This window comes from Enoplosus armatus, chromosome 14, assembly GCF_043641665.1.
Source record: "Enoplosus armatus isolate fEnoArm2 chromosome 14, fEnoArm2.hap1, whole genome shotgun sequence".
Classification (NCBI taxonomy): domain Eukaryota; kingdom Metazoa; phylum Chordata; class Actinopteri; order Centrarchiformes; family Enoplosidae; genus Enoplosus; species Enoplosus armatus.
In genome coordinates, this window is record NC_092193.1 from 17,914,782 (window position 1) to 17,940,020 (window position 25,239).

Here is a 25,239-nt window from a genome sequence, read left to right on the forward strand (position 1 = left end):
GCTGGACATAGAAACATGTTTATGAACATGTAAAAAAAAAAAAGCTGTGTCTAATAAAAACAGCATTATAATGTTAAAATTAAACTGCAATAAAAGCTGAAACCAGTGACTCATTATACTTGGCAGAACAATGTTACACAACTAACAGTCAATAAATGGAGAACATTTAGGGTCACATCAGGGGACATTCTTGTTCATTCGAATTGAAAGGAACTCCTTTCATGTCCCATGCTGATTTATACTGTTAACCAAGTCATAATTAGTGCATAACTTCTTAGTTTTTAGACTTTGCTAAGATTACATGAACATTCCAAACTTATCTTGTGGGCGTGAGACATGCAGATGAACTGTCTCGGATCTCAAACAGATACAGTAACTTTTTATGGAAGGAAGTGCCAAAGGATGTTTTCTCGACTGAAATTATGAAGAATAATTGTGTTTAACAGTCATAAGAGTTCGCGGCTGTCTGTGCGTGAAAACGTTGCGAGGAGACAGATGAATACATCGCAGAGACATCTCGTTTCAAGTGGTAACACATTTCTGTGCATGACTGAGGACAAGTCATCAATTCATGTCTGGCTCACAACCTGAACTACATGAGTCTTTTTCACTGTCTGTTCTTTTTGTTCCAGCAAAGCACAATAAACACCTTTATACCTTAAATGTCTCACATCATAACCACCAAACTTCTGTTTCCTGCTTTTATTAATAGCGTTTGTGTCTACATGCAACCTATTTTAAAGGAATAGGTTGACATTATGGGAATATCCTTTCATACCACTCTGTGCTGTAAATATAAAGCTACAGCCAGCAGTCAAATAGCTTAGCTTAGCACAAAAACTGGAAGAGTTATCTACGCTCATACTCATGCACTAGGATTAGATTCGGGGGAAATGTGCTTATTTTCTTTCAGTCACCCTTACGTTAGCGTACGTTAGAATAAAGACTGGAACCAGACCCAGCTTGCCTCGCTCTGTCCAAAGTTTAAAAAATCACCCAACCAGCATCACAAAAGATCTTATTTGTTTTATCCATACAGTAAACAAAATGTAAAACTGACAAGTTGTGGTTTTACATGTAGTTACGTGCTGGAATTGCACACGTCACTGCGCCCAAGAAACCCAACCACAACTTGTTAGTTGTCAGTTGAGTTTATGTACAGATTAACAAATCAGATATAACATGTTGATTAGTGAGCTTTAGAGGTAATGGTTGGTGGACAGGCTAGCTGTTTCAGGCTTTATGCTAATGTAAGATAATTATTAATTTAAGGACAAATCCAATCTAAGTGTATGTATATGAGAATGGGCCCCATCAACCCACACAAGCCCTTTTTCTGTACACAGCTGAAAAGGTCAAGTGCAGGCTCAGACACTTTCTTCCAAGAGTTGTATTGAACAGCCAGCCATCTGAGCAAACTTGTTCTTATAATCCAACACTGTTTTGTGACGGGGGCCACCTTCCTGTCGCAAGCCTGCCTCTCAAAGGTCTAGCCTAACGACCCCACAGACTGCCAGTGTGGGATGCTCCATCATCACAGGAGCTGTAACTGAACTCTTCCAATAGCTCTGCCCACCACACACTGAACCCTCACATTTCAAACAGCCTCGTGGGGGTATGGAAATGCACGATTTGCCCACAAAAACCAAACTCCTGCGCAGTCAGACGTTGGAACAGAGAAGGTGACATCCTTGGCTCTGGCGAGGGGACCACACTCAGGCCTTTACCACCTCGAATACCTGGCCAACAGACTGGGGATGGCCGAGCACTGCTGCCGTGTGGTCCTCTGAGAACTGCTGCAGGTTTCAGAGGTGAAAGCCCTCTTTGTCACCGAGTGAGGCTTCGCTGTCCATGAATTTCACCACCAAAATGGCACCGGGCTCGGAAGATTTCTGGAAGAAGCTGGCTGTGCTGCTGTTTGCTGAAAGACATCTGCTGTTGGGGGAATATCCGTGAGAGTGACTCATTAGACCTCAAAAGCCCAGTTAGTGTCAACCAGCAAATCAACAGGCAGGATGTGGGGCTGTTTTCTTTGAAAATAAGCACCATGACTAATTTTTGCCCTTACTGAGACGGTTAAACTACTCAATAACTAAGTTCATTCCTAAGTGCCCTTTTGATTTAAAGCTCAACAGACACTTGTTTAAGATGGATGATCGTTTGGAGGGTTCTGGGAAGGCTCACTGAGCTGCAGACAGCTGCACTTTCCACCCTCCCTTATTAGTCTAAAACATACAGTAGACGGATATTTCATTTAGCTGTGAAGCAGACAAGAGAGTGCTGAGATTGTTGAAATGAGATTTATTTTAAATGAGTTGGGTTTTTTTTGACAGAAAGCAGTCAATCTAAGCACTGATCGCAACCCAGAGATAACAAACAAAGGAACATTTGAGCCATGGGAAGTGTGCTCCTCGAGTTTCAGCTGCCTATTAACAGATACGTAGTCTGTTAAATACATCTATTGGTGACCAAAAATTCAGATGGTTTTCATTGTTCATGTGGCTGGCATGAAAAGCTTGTTTATTCTAGACTCAAACCTTGAAACGCTTTATCAAATGGATCTCCTTTGTAAAGAAGTATGACCTTAGAACACTGTTGAGTCAGCATTAGTCACTCTAATAGTCTACAGTATGACTGCTAACTGTATGTATTCTAGATATACGATTTCACTTATTGTGATGAATGGCATGAGTCATGGAGGTCTGTTTAAGGCTCCATGACCGCCTGGGGAGACGGAGCCAAAGGAGCGATCGCCCTGACTACTCCACTGTTTTTACACCATAGTTAAAACAGTGAAAAACAAAAGGGCCTCCCAGCCTAAACCTGCTCAAGAGAGGCATGTGCCAAAGAGCCACAAAGGACAACAGAACGAACCACAGAAATGTCTTACATCCAGTCCAGTGGAGAAATAAAAAAGGACTTACAGAAGTAGCGCCAATTCAAAAACAAGAACAACAAGAAATAAGAACATAGTCCGCATCATCACTTTTATTGATTTGTTCGAAGAGAAATGAAAAATTATCTGAAATCACATTCGATAGAAAGAACTGTTTAGAAAGAAATAATAAGTTATTTTTGGAAAGATGTTTATGACTTGATGTCTCAAGCTAAGCAAGCTGAGCCCACACCAAGGGATCGTCAAATGAAATTAAAATCCTGCTATAGCCAAACCATGGATGTGCTTTAAATACGATGAGTACATTTTTTCCACCAGTTCTGAATTTGGTAACTCTACTTCTAAATGATAGAACAGGAAAGACACTGTCTGATCTTTTCATTTAGCATTGGTTAACATTTCAGCTGCTGCATTTTAAAGTAGCTGCAGATGTGAGGGACTTTTGAATGGGGCAGGAATTTCAGCGGTTAAAATGGGATGTGATACTTTTTTGTTTTTTTAAGTAACAGCTTTCTCCAATTTTATTAAAAGTACTCAGATTCTGGCAGTTGGCTTTGTGTTGGAAGCCTACTGAGATCATTAAAAATAATATTTCTGGAGTTAGTTGACCAAAAAATCCCCTTGACATAAACTTTACTGAGCAGTAAAAAGTTTGAACATTAATGATACATTCCTAGAGCAGGGAGTTTAATGTGTCCCCCATTAAACTTTTAGATGTACTTTTACTTTGTTGCAAAAGGTTTCCTCCGGTGACATTCTTGGCATTGATCAGACTTGCACATCGACCCCACAGCCATACTTACACATAATAATAATAATAATTCAGCTCAGGCTCCAGTGAGCACATGGTGCCATATCAGCTCATATCTGCTTTGGAGCTAAACATGCGCAATCTAATGATAATGAGCAACAAATCAGGCAATTCTGCCTTGAAAACACATGTTGAGCAGCCAGCAAAAGGCACACAAGCCCTTGGAATGGAGCTTGTACTAGATTTTGGGGGTAAAATGCACCTTTGCTGTGTGAAGACACTTAAAGCATGTAATATTTCAAATGCACTGGTTTAATTCCTCTTTTTACTCAGCACTTCTGCACCAAGACGTAAGGGGACTGGGCTTTGCAGATTTGAAATCATACTATGATACCATCTAGTGGTGGAGTAGTTTTATTACCTAACCATACCATGGTGTTCTCTCTGTGGTAGATGACAGGACTGGTAAAGCAGGCATTACACAGGATGAAAGGTTTGTCATAGATGAAAAGCACTTGTACACATGCCTGACATCCTTTACAAGCATGTCACTCTCACAAACTAATGTGCTCTGATGCGGACAAATGAAGGCGGATCATTTATAATCATCTCAGGATAGATAGTCCAACTGAAATTGAAACGCATGTTTGTTGTGGAATTAATATCTATCTGCTATGCATTTGTGGGGGGTTGTGTGAAGATTTGGTCGAAATTACATTGTAACATTAAACTTCTACAGCGCCCCCTACAGCTATTATTATTATTATTTTTTTTTTTATTAAATACGTAATATTTAAGGTTTGTATGGTAAAGTTAATGATAATAAAACTTGTTATGTAGAACTCATTGTCAAGTCATAATTTTCATCCTGTCAAGGAATGTTACTTACGACAATAAAGTTTATCGAGGAAAAAAAGGGAAACATTTGTTGCTGTCGCGGGGTGATGACGTCCTTGTAGGACTTTGTGAACGCCATGGCCGCTCATGCTAGCGAGCTTGAGATTGCAAAGAAAAATTTAACTGATGCAATTGGCGATAATGTCAAGCAGTAAGTAACACGTTGTTTGTGTGTGTTTTCGGTTTGTGAGGTTGGTTTTCTATCCCATTCCTTCGTTTGCCGCGGAAATGCAAAGTCATTTTCCCATTAGCTACCTATGTGCAAATTAGTAGCTTGCTAGCACATGCTAATGTTTGCAGCATTTCTCCTCAGCAATAGTTATCAATTATTGTTCAGTGTTTATTATGTTCTCCCAGGAGGAAGTGATACAAACAGCAAACTTGAAGTAACGTCATAACTTTATTACCTCCACACGTGTTGAGTTTCGTCTATTTGAACGTTTTGAAGGTTTATGAATACAGCTTAAAGATATTTGGATGTTTAATTTGAGTTAGCTTTAAGTGAAAAGAAGGGAAAAGGGAAAAAGCGAAATGTTCCATTCGTTTTCATTAGGTGCTTGTTTGAAGCTGTTGATGGTCTGAAGTCTAAACTCTTGAAGACCAAATAAGATGAGGAGGCTAACGTTACATTATGTATAACATCGTTTTGTTTGTGAAGTGAAAGGCATCTTGTACAGCACCTTAACTCTTGGAGTAAGTTTTGTTCTGTGTTGATGCTTTCTGTCTGTTGTCTCTCCATGCAGTTACTGGGCAAACCTGAAGCTATGGTTCAAACAAAAGATCAGCAAGGAGGAATTTGACATTGAGGCACGTCGTCTGTTGGCACAGGAAAATGGTTAGTAAGCAAGCAAAAAAAAGGGTTTATATCGTTTATGTGGGAAAATTGATGCAGTCTAAAAAAGTGTTGCTTATTTTGTATTTTCCTCCTTTCCCCTCTGCAGTCCATGTTCACAATGATTTTCTCCTGGCCATTCTCACTCGCTGCCAGATCATTGTTTCAACACCAGGTAAGATTTTTTATTTATTTTCTCTGAAACTGCACATGAGCTTGTGTTTGTGTTAAGCAGTACCAAATTCTGTTGTAAAGGGACATATTCTTATTCTTTAAGTGGTATCTCCATTTTTGATTCTTGCATCTTGTGTTGTTGTTCTTCTACTGTCCTCTAGAGGGCACAGGTCCATTGCAGTGGCAAGGTGGCTCTGCTTCAAAGCCTGGCAAACCAAAAGGGAAAAAGAAATGTTCCTCCAGACAGAAATTTGATGTAAGTACTTATTCTCATATTAATCTCTGCAGAGACTGGGTATGTTCAAATTCAATGTTCAAACAAATGTTGAAATTTTCAAATAAATTAATTTCCCAAATAATTGCCCGGTGTAAATATGTTTTTAAGGTTAGGGGCATCTAATTAATCACAAGTTGCAGGAACAATTGACTGCCTGCATCATTTGGATGTTTGTATGTCTTGTTTGCGCCTTTCAGCATCGTTTCCAGCCTCAGAACCCTCTGAGCGCCGCCCAGCCTTTCAGTCCACGGGAGGTAGGAGGCGAGGAGGAGGAGCTGCGTCTCAGTGCCCACACTCTGTTGCTGCCCACGCGGGGCCAGCTGGAGGCACGCATGATGGTGACAGCCTTTGAGCTGGGCCTGGATAACATCACGGACGATGCCGTCAACACCATGACCTATGCTGTCGAGGTTTGTAGCAACTGTCCACCAGCAGTGTGAAGTCAAGTCAAATTTATTCATACAGCCCAAAATCACAAATTACAAATTTGCCCCCAAAGGCCTTTACAATCTGTACGGCATATGATACCCTCTATCAGTGTATGAGTAATTGTGTGTACATGGCATTGTGTTTGGGGGATTTGATGACTGTGTGTGTATGCACACATTGGCTATGGACCGTTCAGACTTCCTTTTAATCTGTACATAAAATTCTATACATTTCATAGTAGTAATAATCATAATAATCATAATCATAAATGCATAAAACTGCAGTGATTGACAACAATACCTGCCTTTGTGTCTCCAACAAAACTGAGTTGGTGACCCCAAATGTCATCACACAGAAACATTGAAACAAGTATTCACATTTCACTGTTTCAGTTTGTACTATACACAGGGCAATATGTTGTGCTTTAGCAGACAATAGATTTAACAGGTTTATCAGTTTTGTTCTTGAATTTCATAAAAGTGTAATTGATTCTGTCCTCAAATGAATCATTCTGTAAGCAAATGTCTTTAATGATCTCTAACTTCAGTACACACTCGTAGAAGAGAGATGAGAGAATGGTGGTCTATTTTTTTTTTTATGGTGGTTGGTTTCATTTTGGAAGTTAACTTTTCATTGGCATTCTGTGTTTTAACATCCATGCAGTGGCTTAAAATGAATGGAGAGATTTATTTTCTGTACCGCTTAGTAAGTATGACTGACAGCTGTGTTTACTCAGGAGATTGACTTAGTGCTCTGATTTATTTCAGCACCACTTGAAAGACGTCCTGACTGCTGTAATCACCCGGAGGAAGGCGTATCGGTTACGAGATGGCCATTTCCCCTATGCCTTTGGCAGTGATGTCACGCCGCAGCCTTATCTGAAAAACAGCCTTGCCGCTTACCACAGTGTTACTGAATGGTAGGGACCACTGTGTAGTAGCTGATAAACATTGTGTAGGTTTATAAGAGAAAGAAGTTAACGTAGACATAAATACTCATGCTGCTCTGAAAGGTTATACTTTGTTAATGTTATTTTGCTTTGCTCTCCATACAGTAATCCATACAATAACCATTGTTTGTTACTCTAATTAAAGAGAAACATTAATAAATAGTAAATGGCTACATTCATATAGTGCTTTTATCCAATCACACACACGCTCACACACTGATGACAGCCCCCTGAGCCACAGCCGCTCTAAATACTGATCGCGTTTTTCAGTCCACAGTGATTTTTTTTTTTTACTTTTTCTTTCTTTCAGTCCTCCACCAAGCGCTTCTCTCCCTGCCGGCCCACCACCTCAAGTGTCGCCTGATGAGGCCGAGCAACAAGCTGTTCACTTATTGGCTTGTTCTGCTGAAATGCTCCCCGCCCCCCTCCCTCCAATCAGCATGTTTGATCTCCTGGAGGCTTTACAGGTGAGAGAAATTTGCTCATGGATGTTTCAGGTCCCTGGACTTTCAACACATTTAGTACCTAGTGTTTGAAACAACCCAAATTAAACTTATCAATTGGATTTTTGATATTCCCAAGCATGTGGACAAATGCATTTTCACCTGCATTGTGCCACAGTGATCAGATTCGGTGAACAAGGTCATGTATCAACTCCAACCCTGTAAAATGTGGAACCTTGGAATTGGGAATATAGAATATATATATTTTTATATATATCTCTTTTGAAATGATCTAGCGTTATAGTTATATCCAATACGTTAGTGTGATTGATAAAAGACTGCATAATAGAGTTGAGATGATCAGGCAATTAATTATTTGTCATTTTTCAAGCAAAAACACTCCCTAGTTCTAATTTCTCATCTCTAAGAGTTTGCTGCTAGTCTTAATTTTTGGATTTTGGACTGTTGGGCAAAATAAACTTTATGAAGAGATCCACTTCAGCTTTCGGAAATTATAACGGGCACTTTTCACAATTTTGTGACAATTTGTGGAATAAATGATAAATCAAGAAAATTACGGTTAGGTGGTACCGTAGTCAACTCAATCTGGAGACGGTATCCTAAAGACATAAGCTTCATACATAGAAATTCTGACATATTACCTCATTATTAATAATCAAAGAGTGTTTGTTAGCCAGTATGTACATGGTTGTTGTCAGATATCTTAAAATGTTTTAATAGGTCATGTTGGTGAACTGCTGCTTATAACTGATTTTGTTCACATTACTTCTTCTTCCTGTCCTCATTTAGCCATCAGAGGTTTATATACTTAAATATCTTTGTGAAACATTTGTCTGATGTAGGTTCACCACGGTGTGATGCCCTCCCACACCATGTACGCCCTGAACATGGAGCGCATCCTGTCACGACTCTGGCACCCCAGCCATGAAGAACTAGAGCAGGACCAACTACACCGGCAGCGCCTCGCTGCGAAGGAGGGTGTGCTTGTCAGCTGAGAACCGCTGATACGGAACATATATAAACTGTGGATACCATTAGGAACCAAATGCACAAACAATCCCCACATGGAAATGGATGGGGAACAGTGTGTCCAAAAAAAAAAAAAATCACATCCCCGTTGCACAAAAAGATAACGCGTGAGTGGAGCAAGATGAAACAAAACAGTTGGCCAGTGGATACAGAGTGGGCAGTGAACACCAGCCAAAAGCTGGCAAATTAGCGCTGTAGCTGCTTTATTTTTGTCTGTTCCACCTGCCATTGTGGCAGTTGAGCAACCGTCATGTGAAACCTCTGCTATACAGTGAGAATGTAATTTGGTGGTAAAATATTGAAAGTGTTTAGGATATACCAGCAACTACAAGCACTGGACATGAAAATAAGATACTAGGCCAGGCTGCAGTGTTAACGTTTAGGTGTGTGTGTGTGTGGGTAAGAAGCTTGTTCATGTAGTCAGATATCCTCCACAACTGTTAAAAATAAAAACATCTTAATGCTAATCATGTAGCATCGTGCACATGACCAGTATATGAAAGTATTAAAGATACTTAGACAGCCTTAAAGCGCCTGAACGTTAAACACAGGCGTTTTCATTTCATCTGGCTGATAAAACCTCATGTCAGGTTGAAGTTGGGGGCAGCACTATGAAGAGAATTACGTGAGGTCATCGAATGCAACGTACCAATTAGAATGATAACGATGGAAATTGTCCCACCTCAACAGGAATGTCAATCAAAAGCTGTCTGTACAGGGCCCCGTAGAAGAGGTCTAATCAAGCAATAAGTGAAAACACCTGTGTGGGTTTACTGAGGGTGTGTAGGGTCTTAAAGATGTGGTGGACAGCTGCCTCCTGTGTCATCAGGCCCCTCATGAACACACCTTGAAATTGTCTTCCTAAAACATTTACTGGTGTCTGGTTTGAGGCCAGCGAGTATCCCGTCAGTGTTGGTGGTCCACAATGTGTGTACAGATTAATTTGTAATGACTTGAACATATACTTGCCATGTTTGCAGGTTGAAATGTGTATACATGTGTACCTTTTCTTTTTTCTACGCAAAGCTTGTTTGTAATTTAAAGAAAAAATAAATAAAAATGCAATTTCTTTTGTACAAGTTGTTCACTAGCTAACAGATTGAGAATATTCCTTCCATCAAAGTGTTTCTTTTGTACCTCAGCACACTCCCTGCAGTGTGTAAACAGATCTGCTTATGCCTCATAGCTTTCTTCTGGGAGTCACCAGCTGTAGTGGGAGGACGGTGATTCACCCACACGCACCCGTCCCAGTGCGCATTGAAGACCTCTTGCCATATTTGGCTGCATGCGGCTCACTTCCGACACCCCGCTGTCCAATGAGCGGCCGCGTGGACTCACCAACCATGACGCGCGCCACACACTGCCGTGGTGACTCAATATCCCATCCATCCCAGTTCCTCCGATAACAAACACGTCGTGCGATGCACTGTAAGGGCTGTATTCAATGGGTCATTATTCAGTAGGCACAAAAGTACTCACACATCACGCGTGTCCAACATTTTATTTTGTCATATGTACAGTTCCGAAGTGCTCAAAATACAGCGTACAAATATTATTACAAAGTGTTATTTCAGGTCTAACAATAGTTACACCTTTATCACAAACTTGTATGAACATAAGGGTTAAGAAAGTAAGGCAGTTTTTGTCAGTAAACGCTACACACACACCTATAAGAGTCCTTGCGTAAAGGTGTGAAACATTTCTTTTTTTTTTTTTGTTAGTGTTACTCTGTACATACTGTATAGTCGCTGGTGGGATACTCAGTGCTCGACTCAAGTCTATATGCATAAACTGCTACTTGACATAGTGGGAGATTTGCCAGCCAAGGCCTCGTTCACATTGTGTTTCTGTTCATTTGCAATTTGATCCCTCGCAGGCTCCGGCTGTCTGTCAGGACGCACGAGCGCATGGGACCTGGTCACTTTAAAATTAGCTTCAGGTATGGACACTCTGCCATGCTACCTTGGCTTGACTGAACATACATTTGATGTTGTAGTTTTGAATGGAGAAAAAAAAAGAGACAAAATTGCCAGAAATATCTACAAATCACATCAGAGGGGTGTTTGGAGCAAATGTCCCCTCTTTGCTGTGTGTGTCTGTGCAATAAGTTTGGTGGCCTCTGCTATGTAATATTGCGTCATACTGTCCATTTACAAGTATCTTGTCAGTCTCCATTCTTTGCTCTTTGTCTGCGGAAACTTAGTGGATACAGCCTGAGCGGATCGCTTGGTGGAAAAATGAAATGGGACGCAGGGACTCTTCCCCCCTGCAAGGCTGAACATGCCACTTTAAGCTGCATTTTGGTCCCCAAGAAATGTCCCTTGGTTCTTTTCCCTTGGCAGTCTAGAAAGCTTGGAGCTGCTGCGTCAAAATGAGCTGGCAGCCGCTGTTAACGTGGTCCATGACCTTTTGCTTGAGCAGAGCCAGCTCGTCCCGGAGGACGTTGGCGGAGGAAACCAGCTCCGTGTTTTGGCTCTTCAGGTTTTTGACCCTATCCTCCAGCCGGGAGATCCTCTCCAGCTTCCTTTTCCGGCATTTGGACGCGGCCACCCTGTTCCTCATGCGCTTCCTCTCCGCTTTGATGCGCTCCTGCTTCTCCATGTTGATGGGGGAGAGCGGCGGGGTGTCGCCGGACATCTCGGGCACCGTCTGCGGCTCCTCTTTGAGCGCGTGTAGCCGCTGGTGGTCCATGTGGTTGTGGGACGGCGGTGGGACGGCTGGGTAACTCATGGGTGGGTGCCTCTCGCTGGCAGGTGCGGACGCAGAGCCCACAGCCCGGCTGAAAGTGCCCAAGTTTGTGTACTCTGGCGGGTCGGTGCGCACTGTGCAGCTGTAGGGAATCCCGCCGCCCTCGGACGCAGCAGAGCCGGATACCATGCTGTTGGTCACGCCGCTCTGTGCGGGCGCCTGCTGGTGGTAGTGGAGCTCAGCCAGTGCCCTCACGAACCCCTCAGCAAACCCCTCCTGCTCGTCGGTAATGTTCTTGGGACAGACGAACTGGGTCGGGGTGGGAGTCGTCAGCCCGCTGCAGGACTGGATGATCAGTCTCTCCAGTTCAGGCGAGGCCAGCTTCAGCAACCCGACATCAGGGGACGTCAGGATGTCCAGGGCCTTGGAGCTCAGCTGGGGTTTGAAGTTTTTCGGGTCGTTCAGATTCAGAGTCATGGTCTGTTTGAGGGTTTTGGGGTTGAACCCATACACTGTCGCCCCGTCATGCTGAGAGTTGGAGGCATTCACGGCTTCGTCGTAAAACGTCGCTTCCATTTTTCTGGACATAAAGTTTTTTTTTATCACCTTGAGGGAGGTCTATTCTTTTAAAAAAAATAAATCCCAAGATCGACTGTTTATATATGTCCTGTGACTTCCTATCCCTTCGACTGTCTTGTGATAAAGTCCGCCTATTGTTGAAGTTCAACTCACTTGACAACTTCGCGTCCTGAGAAAACTTTTCTCTTGTGGACCGTCCGATCACCAACGAAAAACGTAGCTCCCCCGCCGCCGGGCCTCGGTGTTTTTACACCTGAAGTGTCCTCTTTGATGTGTTCTCCTTTCCGAAATCTAGAAACAGCGGCTGAATAGGGATAATACTTTCTATCACTTCCAACGTGGAGACGAACTTTATCCACCTCTAAGCTGCAGCTCTACTGAAAATAACAATGATGTCATTTCTACGGCCTCTGATTGGCTTGAGATGATGTGGTGGGCGGGGTGTGTCTAATGACATGCAGGTTGCTCTGACAACTAGCCATATCTCCTCCCCCCCGCGATGGCTTATGGGATTAGGTAATGCAGACAGTGAAGCAATGTACTCTGGGATTACGTAGTGTTTTTGAATATTTAGTTACCCGCTCAATTATTAGTTACCCATCCTGAAGTCAGGGCTGCTCCAGATGGTGTGTTTAGAGTTCAGCGTTGATTAACACATGACTGCAAATCAATATTCTTTCAATAAGATGTTTTTCATAAGGAGCATGCTGCTTATAGAACGTAAAGTTTCACGGATCACCAGATAACAGCACATTCAAATGATTACTTCATCGTCAAAGTGCAGAGACTTAAATCAGTGTCTCTATAAATGTAGTTATAACGGTTCAGAAAGTGAGTGCTGTTGGCTGGTAAAGTAGTTAAGGGTTAAAGACAGAAGAAAGAAAATGAGGTCACACCTGCACCAAGAGCTCTTTTTGTTGCAAAGAACAACACATTTTAAAAATTGTCCCTCTACAACTGTGTGCATATGTGAAAGGCTTTTCTTGCGGAGAACTAAGGAGGATATGTGTTCTCAGAAACACAATCAACTTTATTGGCCGAGGATGACGCATGCAAGAAATATGACTGCGGTTTTCAGAAGCTCTCAATACTCTTACACACAGGGCCAAATACACAGTATACAGGAAGAAATGAAGACAGCAAAGATAAACAACACAAACATAAACACAGCCATTATGTACAGGCACAAGTCAGTACATATATAAGTCAAATTGTTACTGTAAACTGTATATGTTGGAAAGTACAATTAATTAATATTGACTTATAGGGCTAAACAATAAACTGAATCTAAATCAGACATTATGGATTTCTTTCTGTCCTAAATTTATATTATATTGCAAATTCCAATCAATTGTTCAAATCGTATGTAATCATAGTGGTAATAGCTCCAACGACCAATACATTTATATTTCTATGCTTATAATTGGTAACATAGTAATATAGTATCACTCGTGCACTTTTCTGTACATTTTGTTTCATCGTAATATTGTCATCATTTATAACATATCATAGTAACCAGTATCCAGCACTTTCATTCATCATTTTTATATTGTGTTTGTCTTCTAGATGAATGTTTAATATTATCTTAATCCGCTCATGTTATAGTCCAAATGTCCAGAATCTTAAACTGGTCATATTTGTAATAAGGACAAACACATGGAAGGAAATGTAAGGCACTGATGAGTGCATGTATTGTTACGGTAAATGCATCATGATATAGATTTTAGACCTACAACATTCATGCTTATGGTTTAGGTACTTGACCTTTGCTTGTGCAAGTGTTTAAGTTGCATGACAACCTTACTTACACTCTGTGGTTCACTCTCATAGGCCTCATAGGTAAATGTGAAGCTGTTCTAATGGCTGAAGGCTCTGTACAGCTGCAGTCCAGTCTGTCTGGCCTCCCCCCATTGTATTATTCAACATGTTCTCCTCAAGCCAACTATAAATAAGTTAACAGCCCCAGACAGCCTGGGAGAACCAGAGCTGCCTGAGGTCAACACTCTTGAGATGACATGTTGTCCTCATAACACGACCGTACAACACCCATTTGGAAGCATTTGACACCCTGAAGTGGAAATCCAGCACCGGAATGCTTTAGAAACGTCTGTGTCTAATACCAAAGCACTAATGAAGGCAAACAAGGCCTTTTTCTGACCGTCTTCTCCCTTTCTCATCTTTTAACATAACAGAGCAATGTAACAGCAACTTTCTGAGCCACTTCACTCTCTCTGTGTCTCTCTCTGTACACCTGTGTTTTGCCCCACTGAGGAGTATTTTCCTATCAAACTACCGCTGTGCTCCGGGCCGTGCTTCCTGTTTCTCTGTCAGCTTTTCCCCTCTGCTGGCCTGACAGGGTTGCTTTTAGATAACAGCGCCTTCCTCCTCCCTGACCGGGCCAGCTGTTTCCACTGCATGCAGTTTTCTAATCAGGAGCTGGGGTCCTGCCTGCCTCCCAACAGGCCTGCTTTTGTTGTACGCAGGTGGGGCAGTCTGGGGTCCGTGGACACACTCCCCCTTTCATGAAAGCAAAACACAGAGAAAGGCTATATGTGCATGTGTTGATGTATCAACAGAGCAAAAGTTTTGATTACCTTCGGGCGTGGAGCAGAGGGACACACACACACACACACACACACACACACACACTAACACACCGAGCAATGAGAGAGACAGATGAGATTTCAAACACTGTCCAAGCAGTGTTTGTTGGAGACCATCTGTTTCTTCCTGTCCTGCTGCTTGGTTTTTCTCTGTACTCCATCTCTGCTGATCATTCCTGGTCCAAACACGCTGATCACAGCCAGCAGCACTTCCTTTAGACAGCTGTTGATCTCCTCTAAGAAATGAACACAATAGAGTAAAGAGACGGGAAGTTTGACATGTCAAATGTTTCTGATGGCAGGTTATTGTCTCTGCCTTTTTGCAGCCGTGTCACTACACTAATAACAGATTATTATCTATTACAATGATTCTGCTCAGTAATTCATGCACGCTGTCTGTAGTTATGTTTTGTCATAGACCTTTTTCACAGAAGATATTTTGACGTGGCACAGCAGGAAAAGCACAGGTGCACTTGATAACATTAACAATGGCTGCATACCATTTAGTTATGCCAGTTCCAGAGCTCTTAATGGCTTAATGGCATGACTTATCGTAACCCTTAAATGGGACAGAGCCATTGTCAATGTTATTAGTCACACCTGTGCTTCTCCTTCCATGACAAGTCAATTTGGCGGCTGTGAGGTCTGTTGACTGAACAATTAAATAATAATAACAGACATGCTAGTGTCACAAATGTTTTAAAATCCTGCCCAGGGACCTCAGACCTGAAAGCCCCAGGTAGTTTCACAGTGTTTTTGGTTTGAAGTACAAATTTGTTTGTGAATATCAACTGAAATGACAAGAGCTCTGCATTATTGGTTAATCCTGAGGGCTTGTCTTGCAGAAAACCAATCTTCATTATTTAAGTCTATATTGTACTCACATGGTGCATTATCCTAGGTTAATCTATTTGAAATATTTGAATGAGACTTTAAATATAGGGGTCCTCAGTGGTAGCTGCAGCCCTTGGTAGGTTGCTTGGACATAATGCATGGGGCGTCTCAGTAGGCTATTAATAAGCCGAGTTAATACTTACCCAGCACTTCCATGCTGGAATTATACTAATTGCCCCCTGCCATTTGTGGTAATATGATAATAATATGCATCATGAGAGGATAATATAAGCGAAAATGCAATGCAAACTTCTCCACTGAGGGATTAATAAAGGATTCTTTTATCTTATCTTATCTTAAAATAATAAAGCTCTTAAAACCAGATTTTCACACACTCTACAAGACAGGTTACGATTACACTAGATCAATGACGCAAGGGCCACGTCTTAGTTCATATTGTGCTTTAGCGTTGAAATTCCTATGAAATATTTTAAATTATAAAATGATGTACGTCATTATGCTGTAAACTTGGGTCTTTTGGGGCCCCTGGAGGTGTGGGACCTCTGGGTAGTTTCCCACTTTGCTCATTTGATGAACCTCAGTTTTGCCCCAGGACCCTTTGATTCGGCCATTAATTTATGTTATGATAGTCCTATTAGACTGCTTTAACAAAACAGAACATGTTTCTGATAGGACTGAAGGTTTTAGAGACATATTATAGTATTATAAGGCACTCCCATCTCCCAGGTAGTCTATGCAGTAGGCTACTATGTCTCTGAAGATTTAGGCTCGCTTCTTGCTTTATATTGTCGGAAAAAGTCGACTTTGTCCTTTTTGGCCGCTTTCGCGTTCCGTCGCAGCCACCGTCCTCCGCTCAAAGTACGCCTTTCAGAAACTCCAAAGTGATGTTTTCTGCTCCTTAATACGATTTTGATCTCCCGGTAAGTTAGCAGAGGTTGTTCTAGCTGATTTACAAATGTCCTCCGTGTTTGATAATGTCTGTAATGTGTATTTGAAATGTTATTCTGCACAAATGATTGGTGGAAAATCTCAGTATGTTGCCCGTTGCTGCACTCTCGCGTTATCATGTTCACTTGACGATTTCGGTGTCTGATGCGCCAACATAGAAAAGAGTCATTCATTAAAGGCAAATAATGTACGGAATACATGCGCTGATATCTGTGTTCACTTCCACATATTTCGACATTGACAGTGTAACCTGGTTAATAATCAGCCCCTTGACCCTCTGCCCCCCCCTCTACATTCAGCTCGTCTCCTCATGGGGGAGGTCTACTATGTTGGAGTGGACGTGGGCACCGCCAGTGTGAGGGCTGCACTGGTGACCAGGGCGGGCCAGCTGAAGAGCACCGCAGAGGAGCCCATCAGCATCTGGGAGCCCCAGTCTGACCACTATGTCCAGTCCTCCACTGAGATCTGGGAGAAATGCTGCACAGTTGTCAAGGTAGGGTGACCTCAGAGCAGCTGTTGGTTCCCAACCTTTTATAAACATACCCCCCCCCCCCCCCCCTCCCAATCCTATCAGATAAACTCAAGCACCCCACCATAGACCACTGGCTGAGAGGACAAGGACATCTGTTTCAGCGTGATTCAAACATGCTGAACCTTTGTGAAAATAAATAAGGACTCATTCCAGTTATTGTACTCATGTGTTCAACTATGATGCAGTTCCTGCGAATGTATTCATACCTCTATGGATATTACCCCTGTGTAAAAACTCTATATTTGTTCCAGAGAGTTACCCAAAGGGTGGACAGGAGTCAGGTACGAGGGATCGGCTTTGATGCCACTTGCTCTCTAGTGGTTTTGGATCAAAGCTTCCAGCCTGTGCCAGTCAGTCAGGATGGTAAGTGAAACATTTCTTTGCCCCATAGCCTGACTGTTGTACCTCACACGTCACTCAGAGTTTTTTACATCAGGGAAATGTTGTAAAGCGCCATTGATGTATGCTCAAGTACACATTACGGGTTATTATGGGCGGAATTAGTTATGTTTGTTGATTTCTAGTGATTTGGCATGAAAGCTTTCAGTTGTTGAGTTTTGCTAGGGTAAGCTGTTTTAGACTAATGTAATGGGATACTTTATTGATCACTGAAGGTAACATCCCCTCCTCCACAGCGAGGTCAGAGGTCAGGGCCAGTGGAGATGGTAGGGATTCATGTTTTTATCAATTAAGCAAAGTGGACACAGGGCTCAGGAGCCAGATACTCGGGTTAAATGGCTGATTATATGCTGCCCAAATGAGTATTAGCTGTGTGGTATCTTTTGTCTACATTCCCCCTTCCTCTCCTGGCTTTTCCCAGGTGACAGGCAAAGGAACGTGGTGATGTGGATGGACCATCGTGCTGAAGAGCAGGCTGCTCGTATAACAAACGCCAGCCACGGGGTCCTGAGCAGGGTGGGAGGGGTCATGTCACCAGAGATGCAACCCCCTAAGCTGCTCTGGCTCAAAGAGGTGAGAGGTGAGCGAGGTCACCGCGGGACCACTGATCTCTATATGTTTTATTGTCGCTCTCTTGTATTGGCTGGTCAGCATGTACCTGGTGTTGTTTTAGGAGTCTTTCAGCCTTACCCACCTTCCTCTTGGGAGGCATCTGATAAATTCAAAACATGTTCCCAGACAGTGGTTTGTTGTTAAGGTCTGACAGTACATGCATGTGTTATTATTGCTCACTGGTTAGGGGTTCTTTAGCACACATTCCTCTTTTCTTTTCATCAGAATCTAAAAGAAAGCTGCTGGAACAAAGCTGCGCACTTTTTCGACCTTCCCGACTTCCTGTCTTGGAAGGCAACAGGCTCTTTGACACGGTGAGCTTTGTTGGATGACCGTCATTGTGACTGTGTGATACATTATCCTTGTATCAAATGTCTGTTTTAAAAGAAAGAACAGGGTTGTCCTCTACAGCCGGGATCACTCTAAGAAATGTGTCTTTTACTATGGACAAACTGGTTTTGATACTGTGGCCTTCTCCAGATACTGTTAATGTGACTCCATGCTGTACTTGAATGAATATATTATGAGACAGTACAGTACTATTCTGCAATGTGTCACAGGTCTTTATGTACTCTGGTGTGTAAATGGACGTATTGCCCCCCAGAAGGATGGGATGCCAGTTTTTGGACAAGCATTGGACTGGAGGATCTCCTGGAAAACAACTTTTCCAAAATAGGTTAAAAAAAAGACATTAACAAAGCTTCTATTGAATTGTTTATTTTAAGAACAGAGCATTCGTGTTTATTTAAGCTGTGCTGTCTTCTGCCGTCTAGGCAGTGTGACGTGTCCTCCAGGGAGCCCGTTGGGAGACGGCCTCACCCGGGAGGCAGCAGCAGATTTGGGTTTGGACCCAGGAACTGCAGTTGGTGCTTCTCTCATTGATGCTCACGCTGGAGGCCTTGGTATTACATCCTAAACCTGTTTACTGAACTAATCGTCCATGCCAAATATATCTATTTTTTCTAATGGGAATGCATTGGGTAACTTTCCAGGTTCCACATGCTGTTTTTAAGATATAAAGTCTTATAACCATAAAACATGAAATGGGTCATCAGTAAGACACCAAAGGGAGAAGGGAGGTAGAAGAGTTAATGTTGTCCAAAACGTTCACCCATCAGGGAACATAGAACTCAATTCATGACAACTTTCTGATTACATTTGGATATTTCTTACACACAAATATAAAGTTTAGCATGACTGTGGTGCTTGAGAAGGTCAGGGGATCATCAAACACCATATTTTAATCTCAGGGGAATGTAAATGTCAAGCAAGAAATTCTAGCAAGCAGTTTTCAGTATCTTGTGCACAAAGTTGAACATTTTGACTGGAGGCCGACACCTGAGGAAAGCCAGTGAAGTGTCCCAAAACCAAATGGCTCATTCTCTGGGGTAAATGAGTAGTGATGAGTCATCAGAGATGAGTAGCAGTGATATAAGAGAGGGGCAGCATATGATAAAGATCCCTGACTAGAATTTAAGCAGGGATGTTGCAGTAACTGATATGCATTTTGCTAGCCCACCAAAACTCTCCCAGCTTTGATATTTTGAAAATGAAATAACATGCAACAAACAGGTGTGTCTGAAAAGTTACTAATTCGTGCTGCTGTATACTGTGTCTGTGAGCACTTTGTTAGCCTCAGGGCAGCGGCAGACCTTTTCTTTGTTTCAGAAATCCCTAACCATCTGGTTTTGTTCTTGAAGATAAACTGCTCATGAACCCTGCCCTCTGACCTCTGGCTGTGACCTCTGCCGATCACACATTGTTGCATCAGTCAGAGGTTAAAACATGCTGCACTTTTAGTTGTCATGCATGTCACAGTGATGTACACTGCCCCCCCCCCCCCCCGCCCCTGCTCGTGGATGAACCTTCCACCTTAAACTCAAACCAGCTTGACAAACATTATTCCAGCAGTTAGTGTCACTGCTGAATCCCACGTGAAGGTTAGAGAACCACATCAAAAGGATTTAAAGCTTTTTTTAATCTGCAAATCAGTGTGATTAGTCCCTGATGGGGCTCTAACGGGAGGTTTTGTTAACTTTTGTAAAAAATATATAAAAAATGCCCCCCCCCCTTGCAAAACAGAAATTCCGATGTTGATAAAATATGATTTCAAATCTTTAATCGTGGTCCCCCCAGGTGTGATAGGTGCAGATGTAAAAGGCTTTCACTTGCCCTGTGAGGACCAGCCAATCACCTCACGCATGGCGATGATCTGTGGGACATCAACCTGTCACATGGCGGTGAGTGGTTTATGTTTCCTGCTGTACATGTCAGTGGAGCTTATGTTTAGCAAAGACTCTGCTTATGTGCTGTTTAATAACGTGGATGACCTTTCTGACACTTTTCTGAGAATGCTCGACTAACACAAGACCTCCTATTATGAATCATATCATATACTCGCAGCCTCTGGTGTGTTAACTGAGGCTTCAGAACTCTCTGTGGGGTTGTAAAACTTAGCTAATACTAATACGCAGGTATGCAGTCTATTAAAAGGAGTCTGATAAATCACCTTTCCCATTAATGCTGATGGCAGGGCCACCCAGAATATTTTCCTCTCTTCTATTTTTACTGAATTTATATTATCATACATTATCCGGTCTGCACAGGCCAACAGCACCAACTGCGAGCAATGAAGCATCATCTTTTGTATAATGTATATATAATATAATAATACACAATGCTAACAAAAACATTTCATTTTTCACCTTCATGTGCGTCAGATCAGCAAGCAGCCTCTGTTCGTGCCAGGAGTGTGGGGGCCCTGCCTGTCTGCCATGGTGCCTGGCATGTGGCTCAACGAGGGAGGACAGAGTGCTACAGGAAGGCTGGTCGGTCCACGGTCAAACTCTGTGCAGGATTTTACTGACCCGCTAAATGCTGAAATGTGTATAATTGAGATATAAATGCACCCCGAAATCACCCAGACGTGATGAACACATCTGGCCACATAAACAACAACATTTAAGAGTAAATATATGGCTGTCAAAACATGATACTCATGGATTGGGAACAAGCAAGGCAAGGTGTGTCATGTCAAAAATGATATGAAACGTGAGGCCTTCGTTTTAATGGGGTAAAAGAAATCAGATTTTTGTAAAGTAAACTCTAGTTATCTTTTATCATCGGCTGTTAATGAGTCACATCAGACACAAGGCAGACAAATAATGAGAGAGGCAAAAGAGGCCATTGTAACAATTATTTCAGCACAGTTTCAGTTTTGTCAGCAGTAGAGAAATTAATTATTGACAATATTTACAAACAATTCAAACAGTCAATTGACAGTAATTTATATCATAAAAACACCAAATATGTTCTGGTTTCTGTTGAATACCTTCTGGGTTTTTTGACTGCTGGTTTGACAAAATAAGCAATTTTATAGCATCACTTTAAGGTCCAGTAACTTTGCATGGGAATTTCGTAAAATATTTTTGACATTTTATAGATGAAATGTTTAACCAATAATCCAAAATGACTGATGAATGAATCACTGATGACAATAATCTGTAGTTGCAGCTTCACAAGCCTTTGTGTCGTCATCTCTAATCCTTTGTGTTAAACTGTGTTGATCTCTTCCACCCTCAGATCGACCACATGGTGAAGGGCCACGCCGCCTACACCCAGCTCCAGCAACAGGCACGGCAGAGGTCAGCTGATGCATTTAGTGCTGCACTTCCCAAAAAACGTTGGAGCACAGCTGTCATGCCTGTTCAGCTGACGTGTAATAATGTTCAGTAAGCTTTGGGAAGATTAGAAGCTTGGTATTGCGTATTCTCAACAACTTGACTATTCTTGCAAATAAAGAAATGTATTATTTGAGATTTTCTTAACAGTTACGTAGAATTAAAGAAAAATGCCCTGGTATATTGTTCATACTTGCCCACTGAGATTGCTTACTGGAGCATGTTATTAGTAACACCTGTGCTTTCATTTGCTTCCTGTTATTTTTTCCCAGACTTCCCTTTAGCGGCGAGAACATCTACAACTACCTGAACAGCCACCTTAATGTAATGGCCGACTCCGGTTCTGCTGTTGACCTGCTGGGCTCCAGTCTGCACGTGTGGCCGGACTTCCATGGGAACAGGTCGCCCCTGGCTGACCCCACCTTGAAGGGCATGGTGAGGGAACAGTCAAGGCTTCATGTGACTTTAAAATGTTATTGATTTCAAGCATGGGTTTTCAAGTTTATTCACCACACTCACCTACATAGAGTGGTCATTGCAGACCCTCTTTTAACTTAGGTATGCTTAAGGGGTCCAATTTAGGTATATCTTATCATTTTTGTAAATAAAGAATAATAATAAGTAAAGGATAGAAATAATGTGAAGGCAGTTGTGTGTTTGTTGACTGTTACATGAATTTATTTTGTTCAACTTTTTGAATATTTGCATCATAAAAGATCTGAGTTAGATTTTTCTTGGTTTGCAGATATCGGCTTGCATTTGTTTTAACATTACACATTACCTTCACCAGCCCTTTTGTTGGTCAAAGCTGGTGACACTTATTATTCAGCACTGAGTCATTTTTGCGTGGCTGACTCATTACCGTTTTGCAGGTGACCGGACTGTCACTCTCCCAAACCTTGGAAGACTTGGCCCTGCTCTATGTGGCCACGATACAATCCCTCGCTGTGAGTACTGTGTTTTTATTCATTTCCAAGTTTCAAATGACTTCCTCTGGGCCTCAACGTGACATCCGAGTACCTTAAAGTACAAGGTTGTAACCTGATTCCCCTCATGTCTTCTTCTGTGGTTTCAGCTTGGCACTCTTCATATTCTAGAGGCCATGAAAGAAGCAGGACATGACATCAGAACCCTCTTCCTGTGTGGCGGGTTGAGCAAAAACGCCCTGTTTGTACAGATTCACGCCAACGCTACAGGTATACAGTACTAACAAGCTAAATAGACATTTCACCCAAAAATATTAAATGATGGTTCCCCTTTTTTCAATATTATCCTTTCCAGGATTGCCTGTGGTGTTGCCTGACCAGATGGAGGCTGTGTTAATAGGAGCAGCTGTTCTGGGTGCATGTGCATCACAGGACTACAGCACTATACAGGTGGAGTGACACACAGACACATACAGGGGCTTAGGCAGAAAAGGCTTTTTTGGGGGGGGGGGTTAAAATTGTGCCTGATAATTAGATAATGAGTATTGCTGTGTGCTTTTGAACACACATTCTTAATGAGTTTTCCAACTGTTTTCCAATGTGGGCCACTACTGTTGATTCAGTGTTCTGAAAAATGCCTGGGAAATTTACAGTTATTTTTTTCTCCACATGCCTTCAGTTTGCAAAGCAAGCCAAATCCAAAATATATATATGTTTTTTTATAACTTACGAAAGCTCCTTCCAGAGCCACAGAAGACATTATACAATTGTTTCCACAGGCTGAGTAGCACTCCTCATGAAGAGTAAACTACAACTTCTAGTAAAAAATGTTTATTTTTCAATACATTTAGCAGTTTGCAATCCAATCTTCTTATTTTGTAGTCCAGGAAAGTTGACCTCTGAAACTTTAAATGCCAAGCCGCATGCACACACGGCGCAGATATTCTAATCACTGACTCAATGTCTCCATCTGCTGGGTGGAACCAAAATACAAAAATAAAGTAGTAGCAGTAAAGTGCATGGCTCTGCTTGCCTCAACCACAGAGAAGATTTGCGCACAATGCATTTAAGATATAAAGCGATGATTAATCTCTTGCTAGGTCAAGCTATCATCCCTTGGTGTCTCAGCACCAGAGCTCGCAGCACAAGAGTCTGGCAAGCCTTTAAGCCAGATATACTAAAAATAAGACGTTATTGTTTGGACTAGGCTGCACCTGTCCACCCATTTTCAGCCATAACTACAGCAGGCAGTTGTTGTGTCTGATCCTCTGAGCTGCACACAGTGAACTGGCTGGATTTTGTAGGTTTAGACAGCAGAGAGGCCCTGCGCTGCATTAGTCATGAACCCAGCCACACCAGAAACCACTGCAGTTGGCTTGTGTTAATACTATAACTGGGTCACGGCTGGCCTGGAAACCGAATGTGCATAACATGATTTATTGAGTGATATTTGTCTTTGTGATTTATGTTTCAGGAGGCAATGGAGAAAATGGCTAAAGTGGGGAAAGTTGTTCAGCCTGACCATGAACTCCGGAGGTGAGACAAAGACAAAGACAAAGATATTTTTTAATATTTGGTGAAAGTAAATGGTTGCTGTAATGGTATGCAGGATAGTAACATAAAAGGATCAAATATATTTGATGCTCAATCCAATAACAATGCAAAAAAGTCGGCCTTTCCATGGGAACCATTTAAAAAAAATAGTTCTACCGTTTGCTTTTATTCTGTGTATTCATTTAAATATCTTATACATCTACATATATGCAATGTAAATATACAAATCTTTTATGCTTTTATTTTCTACATGTGGTGCAAATTTGCATTGCTTTTAAATGTACAAACTGGCCCATATCAGATTGATTGAGTTACAAACCCAAATGTATAATATTGATGTGGTCTCCTTTAAGTCGAGGCCAGGTTGGGAGAAAAACTTCACGATGTAAGAAGTCTGCATGTTTTATTACAATCAAAACTGAAATATGCAGTACTCTGCATCAAATATGTGTCATTATTATTATTATTATTTTTTCGTCTTCTTCTTCTTTGTTTGTTTTTTTTCAGCTTCTATGAGAGAAAGTACAAGGTGTTCCTGCAACTGTTCGCCCACCAGAGGGAGTACCAGGCCCTCATGAACCAGAGATGACACTGCTGGTGGGAGGCGGCCGAGCTGGAACTGGAAACTGACTCTCTGTGATAGTGATGACAAATCCACACACTGGAAACAAGAACAGAAGTCTTAATCTTGCTGCATTTCCTGATATTATTAATGGTCCAGTTTTTAAAAATGTTCTCAATAACATGAAGACAAACAGCTCTGAGGAACTGAAATACAGCGATTGACTGTCTCCATCCACCATCAAGTACTGTCACCTTCAAATGTATCCCTAATAAGTAATTAAAAGTATAGAACTGCGCTCACGCCTTTCACTGTCACTCCAACCTTAATGTGTTTTGATTAATAATTTAGCACTTTTCAACTCAATAGTGACACTCATTCATTTTTAAAGACCTTGTCCTTTGTTCGCCCCTCGCTGCATTTGATCCTATCCTTCCATTTCCTGTTTGTAAACGCCTCCGCTGTCCTTAAATTCTCCTGTCTGTTGGTCACAGAGAGGAAGCTGTTGCCAGCAGCTCCCAGGATCAGAGTTGATAAGCTCTTCAGTGATGCCGTCGACACGGTGAGGTGGTGGTGGGGGGCGCCAAATCCTACACAGCTGAG

General features: G+C 42.0%; 3 protein-coding genes across 4 annotated transcripts; 2 read left to right on the plus strand and 1 right to left on the minus strand.

Moving 5' to 3' along the window:
* The first annotated feature begins 4,616 nt into the window (after window positions 1–4,616).
* Window positions 4,617–9,752, plus strand: tada1 (transcriptional adaptor 1). The gene is made up of 8 exons (XM_070919414.1): window positions 4,617–4,695; window positions 5,288–5,379; window positions 5,486–5,551; window positions 5,712–5,806; window positions 6,025–6,237; window positions 7,024–7,175; window positions 7,516–7,672; window positions 8,512–9,752. Exons 1-8 carry the CDS (start codon window positions 4,622–4,624, stop codon window positions 8,662–8,664), a joined length of 1,002 nt encoding a protein of 333 aa, XP_070775515.1. The 5' UTR covers window positions 4,617–4,621; the 3' UTR covers window positions 8,665–9,752.
* A 428-nt stretch (window positions 9,753–10,180) lies between these two features.
* On the minus strand, window positions 10,181–12,298 carry LOC139296508 (transcription factor Jun-like). Its single transcript, XM_070918922.1, has one exon. The coding sequence runs from the start codon at window positions 11,972–11,974 to the stop codon at window positions 11,042–11,044; it is 933 nt and encodes a 310-aa protein (XP_070775023.1). The 5' UTR covers window positions 11,975–12,298; the 3' UTR covers window positions 10,181–11,041.
* Window positions 12,299–16,764: 4,466 nt separating this feature from the next.
* fggy (FGGY carbohydrate kinase domain containing) lies at window positions 16,765–24,933 on the plus strand. Of its 2 annotated transcripts, none has more exons than XM_070918531.1 (15): window positions 16,765–16,864; window positions 17,155–17,266; window positions 17,724–17,875; window positions 18,140–18,228; window positions 18,475–18,590; window positions 18,688–18,816; window positions 20,051–20,154; window positions 20,635–20,742; window positions 21,497–21,558; window positions 21,867–22,029; window positions 22,467–22,541; window positions 22,670–22,790; window positions 22,876–22,970; window positions 23,995–24,056; window positions 24,582–24,933. In XM_070918531.1, the coding sequence occupies exons 3-15, from the start codon at window positions 17,747–17,749 to the stop codon at window positions 24,661–24,663; spliced, it is 1,335 nt and encodes a 444-aa protein (XP_070774632.1). In that variant the 5' UTR covers window positions 16,765–16,864; window positions 17,155–17,266; window positions 17,724–17,746; the 3' UTR covers window positions 24,664–24,933. The 2 variants fall into 2 exon arrangements, with proteins under 2 accessions (XP_070774632.1, XP_070774633.1); XM_070918532.1 differs by having other exon boundaries at window positions 21,879–22,029.
* Window positions 24,934–25,239: the final 306 nt, after the last annotated feature.